This window comes from Triticum dicoccoides, chromosome 6A (assembly GCF_002162155.2).
Source record: "Triticum dicoccoides isolate Atlit2015 ecotype Zavitan chromosome 6A, WEW_v2.0, whole genome shotgun sequence".
NCBI classification, from domain to species: Eukaryota; Viridiplantae; Streptophyta; class Magnoliopsida; order Poales; family Poaceae; genus Triticum; species Triticum dicoccoides.
This window is the reverse complement of record NC_041390.1, coordinates 102,329,112-102,339,314: the sequence shown is the minus strand read 5'-3', so window position 1 is coordinate 102,339,314 and position 10,203 is coordinate 102,329,112. Positions and strand designations below refer to the sequence as shown.

At 48.2% G+C, this 10,203-nt stretch overlaps 1 protein-coding gene across 1 annotated transcript; it reads left to right on the top strand.

The window, feature by feature from the left end:
* The first annotated feature begins 4,528 nt into the window (after positions 1-4,528).
* On the top strand, positions 4,529-9,636 carry LOC119315296 (VIN3-like protein 2). Its single transcript, XM_037589957.1, has 4 exons — positions 4,529-4,684; positions 6,336-7,020; positions 7,522-7,829; positions 7,908-9,636. Exons 1-4 carry the CDS (start codon positions 4,666-4,668, stop codon positions 9,146-9,148), a joined length of 2,253 nt encoding a protein of 750 aa, XP_037445854.1. The 5' UTR covers positions 4,529-4,665; the 3' UTR covers positions 9,149-9,636.
* Positions 9,637-10,203: the final 567 nt, after the last annotated feature.

The following is a 10,203-nucleotide window of genomic DNA, read 5'->3' as shown; positions in this document are numbered from 1 at the left end:
TGAGAAAGATAAGCATTATGTTTATGTACGCATGCACTTCACATATGACTGTCACCGACATATATGCCGATACAATAAAAAAATCACAGATAAATCTTGTTCTGTCCAGTTGATCTCCCTGATCAAAGAGAGAGCAATATCCATTTCAAGACATTTCTATCAGATTTCTTAGTTCGGACCGATGAAGTAATGTTACTCGACTATTATCAACTTGACTGCAATCTTTTTCTATCGGTAAGGATTGCACCAGAGCACCTTCTACTTCTAATATGCCATGAACTATAGATAGAGAAGAAACATTCTGAGCGAGTACATAAGAAGCGATCCACTTTATCACAGACACTCATCGACAGTTAGATGAGTAACACTCGGGGACAATCTAGAATCTCGTACCCATTGGACAAGTGGAAGGTTACACAATCTCCTAGTTTCGTGTGACAATAAAATGGATCCATATGCTATTTGCACTTATTTGCATGTCACCACGGGGTGGCATGGTATTTAAGCCCTAACCAAAACCATCCATTAGTATTATCTCATGTGACAATAAATATATTGATATTTCGTGCGACTAATTGCATGTCACGTCCAAATTGTAAAAAGTAGACAAGCCACAGTGGCATGTTTGTTTAACATTGGCTGAATCAAAACTAGTCAAAAGTTGTCTAGATCGGGAGACGACATGAGCATAGGAATGTGTGTATGGGTGCAACCGTGCGAGGCGGTATAAGTCAGGAGTTCAAGACACTTGAAAGGGATCATGGCTAGCTTCTTGTGCATGGGCCATCTTGGGCTTAACTCTGAGCCCAATACTTAATCCATGTAGGTAAGAGTGAAAAAACTTCCAGGGCCGGGGTGCCGAAGGCCCGTCTATGCCCCTGGTTGCACATGCATGGCTGAGAGCAGTAGCTGTCATTGCACTATTTAACGAGATGGCGTGTCGATAGTCCACGCCGATGATACTACACACGACAAATTCACTATATCTTAGTCGGAAAGGCGGAAGAGTATTAATACCATACAATTGGATGCATTTTTCTATACTAATTCTGGTATTGTGTGATAGAGAAATGCATATTTTTATTCCAAACATATGAACTTGTACAATATATTTGTTTTCTATTTATGTACTATGTTTATGCATGCATGTGCTTCACATAGGAATCATTTGACATATATGTTGATACAACAAGTAAATCACGTGTTAAACTTTTTTCTATTCAATTGATCTACCATAGGATAGACACTCATCGACAGTTAGATGGGTAACATGCGGTGACGATAGACAATCTCATGCCCTTTGTGCATGTGGACGAATGTATTATTTTGCATGACAATAAACATAGATCCATATGCTATTTGAATGCCTCCTCCAAGTGTGAAAAGTAGACAAGTCGCGTGTAGCATGGTTATTTAACATGCGCCTAATTGGAACCAACTAGGTCGGAAACGGTCTAGGTCGGGAGACCACGTGAGCATAGGAGCATGCATATGAGTGTGACTGTGCGAGACAATCTAGGTCGGGAGTTCTAGACGCTTGAAAGGGATCGGGCCGTCTTGTGACTAGGCTGTGATGGGCTTAACACCAGGCTGAGTAGTTAATCTATGTAGGTAAGGGTAAAAAAAGTCAAGGGCTGGGTGCCGAGGGCCCAGCTCTGTCCCTGGCTGCACACGGCTGGATAACAACTGGCTTCTCCCTATTGGTGGAGATGTCGTGCCGATAGACTGACTACGTTGATGACACTGCACACGACGAATTCATCGGATCTTAGTTGAAAAGGCGAAAGATTATTAATGCCATGCAATTGGATCGTTCTTCTATACTAAGGGCATCTCTAACGACACCGACCCTCAAATCGCCCGCAACCATATGGACCACGTGGTCTGGGCGTGTTTTGCCATCCAACGCGGTCTTGTATCACTCCGGGCGCACTTTTTCCCGCAGACCAAAAACAAATTGGAAGGGATGAGGGGCTTTGCGTGCGTATGTACCGCTGCCACGCCCGCGTTCGATAACCGTGGCCCACCCACCCACCCCCTCGCCCGCATGCTTTCCTGCCCGAAGCCAGCTACCCACATTCATGCCGCTCTGAATTAACACCGGGCTAGAACGGACATGACCTCTCACTAGCTCCAACATTGAAGTGGCTTGCCCGTCGAGAGCACCGCCCATGCTGAGTCCCTGGTGTCCGCGCATTTTCAATGCTAGAGAGACGTTTATTGGAGGGGATGGGAGGGATATCTACCACGCCCGCCCGTCTCCTGCCATTAAACAGGCTCGCTGGCTAAGGAACCAACTCCAGCGCCCGCGCATTGACGCACCCGGACGCTTGGTCTCACCGGAATTTGCTATTTAAAGGCGGCCACACAAAGCTCACGACACATGACAACACATCTGTTCCACATCTTCCTCCAGTACAACACATCCGCCATGATCGTGAGTGGGACCACTTTGTGGGAGAGCATCTCGACCTAGCAGAAGCATGAGGTGGCTGCGCTTGCGGCCGCCTGGCAGAGCCATCATGCCATGCGGATTGAGGCCAGCATGCCGGCCAGCTCCCATGAGGCCTCCAACGACGACCCCATGATGAAAACGGGCTCCGACAATGACTCAACGCCGGAGCCCGCGTCGGTGCATGCTGGCTTGACCATGGAGCAGGCGCAATTCACCGCCCATGGAGGAGGAGGAGCCTACGCCGACGCCCATGTCGGCATTCCGGCAGGCACAAGAGGAACAACAATAAAACTTGTTACTCCTCGAGCTGCACCGGCTGGCGTAGGGCCAAATCTACGGTGAGCGTGCGAGTAAGGAGGCCGTGGCAGCCATGGCCGTGGTGAACCCCAATTTCGTGGCCGAGAAACGGGCGCTCTACGAGGTCGTGCGTGCTCAAGCAACCTCTTGCAACATAGAGCCGGTGTAGCGGGATGCGAAGGCGACGCTGGCGGCACAGGCGATCAAGGATGAGGAATGCCACTAGCTGTGTGTCCTACACACCGCCACCGATCTTTCGGCGCGCATGTGGCAAGAGGACAATGGCGACATGTCCACGTCCATCATCGATCTAACGTCCACCGGTGACGGATAGGTCGTGGTCTCTAACAAAGATGAGTAAGGCATGGGAGGTGGCGGGCCTCGAGTCCCAAGTGGGTCGGTTCGTCTCTCATGTTCTGCTTTTCCTCACCGGTGACCGCACCTTCACTTCGCGGGTCTTATCCCCGCCGCTCATGGAGACGGCAAATGTCGGTCGCGGTTGCCGGAAGGGAACAACAAGGACTTGGAGACGGGCACCGTCGAACGCTAGGTTTAGGCCCGACCCCTTTTTTTAATGAATGCACTCTGGTTTGTATGAAGGTCGCGCCAATCTAGGTCGGGAGTTCCAAACGCTTGGAAGGAATTGGGCCATCTTGTGATTGGGCTGTGCTGGGCTTAACCCCTTGCCCAATACTTGATCTATGTAGGTAAGGGTAAAAAAGGTTCCTAGGGCCAGCTGGCGAGGGCACAACTATGCCATTGGCTGCACGCGGCCGGATAACATGTGTCATCACCTTATTGGTCGAGACGACGTGTCGACAGACGGACCACGTCGACGACACCGCACACGGCATATTCGCTGTATCTTAGCTGGAAAGGCGGAAGAGTATTAATGCAATACAACTGGATGCAATTATCCAAATATACTCAGATCTATTAGCCGCGGATCAGCAGTACAAGCCAACCCTGAAAAATAAGGATATTATAACCAGGTCCCTAGGGAGTCTCGCACCCCAATCCTTCTCGTTGGGCCGATGACGCGCCGCCGTAACCACTCTGGCAACCTTCCGATCGCGAGATTCGAGCGAATCTTGTACACTGACACGGTCAGGAAGTCATCGGTGCCAAACAACCTATAGGATAACGAAGTCGTTTATCCGAAACTAACGATGACGATAGTGCGATGTGAAAAAAATATATAAATCCTTCTCTTTCAAACATATGAACTCGTACATTATATTTGTTTTCTCTCTATGTATTTTGTATATGTATGCAATGCAACTATCATTGGCATATATATGTTGATACAATCAATAATTCATGCATCATTTTTTTTTTCATTCAACTGACCTATCATAGTATAGACACACACCGAGGTTAGATGAGTAACACACAATGACTATGCACAATCTCTCATGCCTTTTGTGCATGTGGAAGGAAGGTTACACAATCTTATTATTTGGTGTGAGAATAGCCATAGATTGCCCTATTTTCCATGTCTACGTCCAAAGTGTGAAAACACACAAGCCGCGGTTGTTTAACCCTGCCTACCCAAAACCAGCTAACGCTTAACTGCTCCGTGTTGACCCCCGCGCGATCACACGGGCCTGCCGTCCCGGATACGGAAAGCCGGGAGGGAGCCGCCGGCGAATACGCGGGAAGGCGGGGGGTGGGACGCAAAAGCGGCGCCCGCAGGCTTTGGTATCCGTGCGGCTGGGAGCTAACCTCGCGTGCTCGTACTACATACGGGGCGGGGGTAGAGAGAGAAAGAGCGAGACGCAGAGGAGGAGAGAGAGAGAGAGGGGGAGGGTAGCAGCAGAGGAGGAGAGAGGAGAGGAGGGCTGAGTCCACGTGAAGCCAAGAGGCGGAGGAGGAGGAGCGAGAGATCCCCCTCTCCCTCCCTCTCTCCGGCCATGGATCCTCCCTACGCAGGTCAGCGCCGCCGCCGTCTCCCTCTCCCTGTCCGTCTCTGCCATCTGGCCGCGGGCCCGTCGATGCGCGGCGCCGGCCGGCCGGCCTAATGCCGCGCCGCTCGATCTGTCCGTCCGCGCGCCGAATCTGCCGCCCGGCCGGCGGGGACGGGGTCCTCCTGGCCGGCCCGCGCGTTTCCCGGCGGCAGGCGCGGGGTCTGCGCCCGAGATTTGGCCGTCTTCGCCGGAGGATTCGTCCGGGCGACGCGTCCCGTCGGTTAGCGGCGGTGCAGCGCGGTGAATTCGATCGGTAGCCGGTGGTAGTACTAGTCGTTGATGCGTGCGTGGCTGTACCGGTGGTGGTTGGTGGGCGGTACGGCGGGGCAGGGCATGGGGTCGCGGGAGATTTTTTACCGCTGGTGGCGCCAGATTCGGCGTTGCATGCGGCGACGGCTGCGCGCATTGCGCTCCTTGCGTCCGCGGGAGTCCGCCGGGAACAGTGGCTCCTTGGCTTTACGTCGTTTTCCCGAGGGATTTACGTGTCGATGTCTGGTTTCGAGGGGAAAGCCTCGGTCTTTTGGCCGGCGATTCGGTTCCTGGGGCGTCCATTGGACGCCGGCTGTGTTGAGCGGGGCTTATGTTCGCATGCATGTGGATGGTTTTATCTGTTTTGCGGATTTTGTAAGGACGGCAGGGGTTAGCACGATTAAATCTGTTACTAGGATCCAGGAGGGTCGTGTCAGTCTCTCGCGTTCCATGTCAAGCTGCTGTCTATGGGCGCAAGTAGATGGTTTCCTTGTGCCAACCCTGGTTCGTGGTTTCATGCTATTTTTGTTGGGTGGTGTATGTACAATGCACATGTCTCCTCTTAATGTGCCTGTGTCTGGTGCCAAGTTCTGAACCTTTGTAGAGAGAATGGCATTGCCAGTCTTAACCCAAAGTTGCAGAAGGGCCTCAAAAGAGTTGAACTTTGTCTGGTGCATTTCGAGTTTGTATAGCATTGCAAGATCTTCCTGAAAGTTACTATGTTTTTAGAGTACGTAGTATAGCACTGGAAGATCTTCCTGAAAGTTACTACTCCCTCCGTTCCGAATTAGTTGTCTTAGATTTGTCTAGATACGGATGTATCTAGCACTAAAATGAGTCTACATACATCCGTATCTAGACAAATCCAAGACAAGTAATTTAGAACGGAGGGAGTATATTTTAGGGTATGTAGTGTAGCCTTGTAGTCAGTGCCAGCAGCTTTTGGTTCGGTAGTGTTGTGCATGACTGCGCTTGTTATGTCGTGTACAAACCAACTTAACTGTGGTATAATGCATATGTAAAGATTCCGAGGCCTTAAATTGAGTTTTTCTTGCATGTGTTATGCTTGTTAGTAGCAACTGGTAATCTAAATTACCGTCTCTCATTTGTCATGCTATTTCTTGACATATCTGTGGGATATTGGGTTGTAATGAAGTTGAAATTTTCGGTTCTCAAGTTGTACATTGCTGATACATTATTGTCAATATGCGTGCTTACAAAGTTTGTTTGGTATATTCTTCTCTACCTTCTGGATGCGCAAGCATATCTGGTTATGCATCTCAAAATCTACTGGTGCACAAGATTGATTGCAGTGTTTATTAACTGGATTGTGATATACTAATATGGTTGTGTTTCCTTTCCTCCAGGAGCTATTATTGAACCTGCTAAATGCCGATTGATGAGTGTGGATGAAAAGAAGGATCTTGTTCGTGAATTATCGAAGAGGCCACAAACTGCTCCTGACAAACTACAGTCATGGAGTCGGCGTGATATTGTAGAGATTCTTTGTGCTGATCTTGGAAGGGAAAGGAAATATACTGGATTATCTAAGCAGAGAATGCTGGATTATCTCTTCAGGGTGGTGACTGGCAAATCATCTGGCCCTGTGGTGCATGTGCAAGAAAAGGAGCCAACTCTCGATCCCAACGCAAGTAACCATCAGTACCCCGCGAAACGTCAAAGGAAGAGTGACAATCCATCACGACTGCCGATTGCTGTCAACAATCCGCAAACCGCAGTTGTACCCGTGCAAATTAATAATGTGCGGTCCTGCCGGAATATAGCATGCAGAGCGATTCTTAGCATGGAAGATAAATTTTGCAGACGCTGTTCATGCTGCATATGCTTCAAGTATGATGACAACAAGGACCCTACCATATGGTTGTCCTGTAGTTCAGATCATCCCATGCAAAAGGATTCTTGCGGGCTATCATGCCATCTTGAGTGTGCTCTCAAGGATGGAAGAACTGGCATTCTGCCGAGTGGGCAGTGCAAGAAACTTGATGGTGCTTATTACTGCCCTAACTGTCGGAAGCAGCATGATTTGCTCAGGTATGTATTCTGGGGCATTGTTTTTATTCATGCAGGTTTTCTGTTCTAAATTGAAAAAGAAAAGTAACCTAGATTGTTACTTTGCTTGTTTTCCTGGGATTCCAGGCTTACTGCTTCATTGCCTTAGTTGTTTATTACGGCATTGCTTTCGCTGATTTACAGTTAAGATAAATGGATTTTGCATCTGCTGCACGTCTGTTAACAAGAATCCTGTTAAATCATTACCTTAGTAGTATCTTCTAAAGTAGTTATAATAAAAGAGCTTGATGAAGTAAGTGACTTCTTAAACAACCCAGTACAATGTACTTTTATCATATATTTGTATTCATCAAATTTACCAGTCCATTTTCCTTACATTAGCAACTCTTAAGATTTCTGATCCATTTTACACTGCCCATTGCTCTGTTTCCTGTTATTTGAACGTTTGAATCATAACTAGTCCGTCCTTTTAGTAAATTATCTCGTTGAGCAATAATATGACTGTTTAATGTCCTTGTTCAGGTCCTGGAAGAAACAACTAATGTTAGCTAAAGAGGCTCGGCGGCTGGATATATTGTGTTACCGGATTTTTCTGGGTCATAAGGTCCTCTTCTCCACCGAGAAGTACTCGGTCTTGCATAAATTTGTTGACATAGCAAAGCAGAAACTTGAGGCTGAGGTTGGATCTGTAGCCGGGCATGGAAGTATGGGTCGTGGAATTGTCAGTCGTCTTACTTGTGGTGCTGAAGTTCAGAAACTTTGTGCTGAGGCACTAGATGTCATGCAGTCTAAGTTCCCTGTTGAATCTCCTACTAACTCACAATTTGAACGTAAGTTTTGAGGTCCTTCACATTAGATCTAACATATGGAGATGATGATATTAACTTTTTGTATCTTTGCATTTTCAGGATCCAATATGATGCCATCGAGCTTCATAAAGTTTGAACCTATAACTCCTACATCTATCACTGTAGTTTTTGATTTGGCTCGATGTCCTTACATCTCCCAAGGGGTAACTGGCTTTAAAGTATGGCACCAGGTGGATGGTACAGGATTTTACTCGTTAAATCCAACTGGCACCGTACATCTAATGTCAAAAACATTTGTTGTCACTGAACTCAAGCCAGCTACATGCTATGTGATCAAGGTAACTGCATTCAGCAACTCCAGTGAGTTTGCGCCATGGGAAGCCAGGGTAAGTACAAGCTCTCTGAAAGAAAGTGATCTGAAGAGTTTGGCTCCAGGTGGTGCTGGATTAGTAGACCAAAATAACAGGAGCCCAAAGACAAATAGTGGTGGTCAATCTGATCGTTCTTCAGAGGGAGTTGACTCAAACAATAATGCAACAGTGTACACTGATCTTAACAAGTCACCGGAAAGTGATTTTGAGTACTGTGAAAATCCTGAGATCCTTGATTCAGACAAAGTGCCTCATCATCCCAACGGGCCTAGCAATAACTTGCAAAACATGCAGATAGTTGCAGCTAGGGTACCAGAGGTGACTGAACTGGAGGAAGCTCCTGGGCTCTCAGCGTCAGCTTTGGATGAGGAGCCTAATTCAACAGTTCAAGCTGCTTTACTTAGGGAGTCTTCAAACTCAATGGAGCAAAACCAAAGGAGCGAAGTTCCTATATCACAGGATGCATCAAATGCAACTGCTGGAGTTGAGTTGGCTCTTGTTCCTCGATTTGTTGGCTCTATGCCACCCACTGCACCAAGAGTTATGGAAACTGGTAAGGAGACTGGTGGAAGGAGCTTCAACACAAAACCTTCTGACAACATCTTTCAAAATGGCTCCTCAAAGCCTGATAGAGAGCCAGGGAATTCGTCAAACAAAAGATCGGGTAAATTCGAGGATGCTGGCCACAAGGATGGATGCCCCGAAGCAACTTATGAGTACTGTGTCAGGGTGGTGAGGTGGCTGGAGACTGAGGGCTATATTGAGACCAACTTCAGGGTGAAGTTCTTGACATGGTACAGCTTGCGTGCTACCCCGCATGATCGGAAGATTGTCAGCGTGTACGTGGACACCCTCATCAATGATCCTGCAAGCCTCTGCGGCCAGCTGACCGACACCTTCTCGGAGGCGATCTACAGCAAGAAGCCGCCTTCAGTCCCCTCTGGCTTCTGCATGAACCTCTGGCATTAAGCGCGACGGAAGCTGTCACTGCCTTCTCTTTCCGGGGAGGGTGCGTGCCTTTGTCCCATTCTTTCGTAGCAGATCGATCGTTGCATTGATTCTTCATTGGAGATTTCATTGAAGCAGTAGTTGACTTATATACAATGTGTTGTTGGTTGTAACCTTGTCTGTCCGCCGTTACCGTAGGAGGTTTATGTTACCTGGCACCTTATTTCATCTCTTCTGCTACTCTCTAGTCTGCTTGCGTCGTCTCATGCTATCTTGGTAGCATGATGAGCTGCGCGAGTCGTCGTCAGTCGTTGCGTCGCCTCGTGCTACCTTGGTAGCATGAGGAGCTGCGCGAGTCGTCGGTCGGGTTAAAGCATGGAACATGAGTTGTGCTGAGTCGTCGGTCGGGTTAAAAGCATGGAACATGAAATCTTCTGTTTCCAACTGTTGCAAGAAGAATGATTCTTATGTATGCTGAATCTGGCTGAGTTTTTACTGTGTCGTCATTATATCTGTTTGAGTTTGCAGCTCCATTGATATGCAGAGCTTTGCTTTCGATTACTTTGCTTCCGTCTACCTGTAGACATATGGTTAGTCTGTCTGTTCTTCCAGGTCGTGTAGGAACTTCAAGTTGGGCAGCTGAAGCAGCTTGGTTCCCTGAGTCATATGAATGGCCATGACCAGCAGTTCGTGCAGATCTCCTGTTACCAGGGGATGGAACCATTGCCGCGCACTCAACGCCAAAGAATGGCAGCCTAAAAACCCTAGACTCTTACCAAGAAGTCGCAGCACCTTTGCCCTGGGTAAAGCGAAAACATTCTTTCTCAAGATCACGAGTCATGGCCGTTCTTCAGATAAACCTCATTCAACCAGTCCAACACGTTCATATTCTCCACCCATCCATCTCGAAGTCCAAGAGCATTTCTGCATGAAGAAGAGGTAGGATTGACGCAACGGAGAAGATTCAAGGAGAGAGGGAATGGCGGCTGCCGTCGACGACGATAGGCAACCGGGTGCTTGCCCCGGCGCTAGCCAAGCCGGGCATCTAAGCAAGCGTATCTTCCACAGCTTCCGGT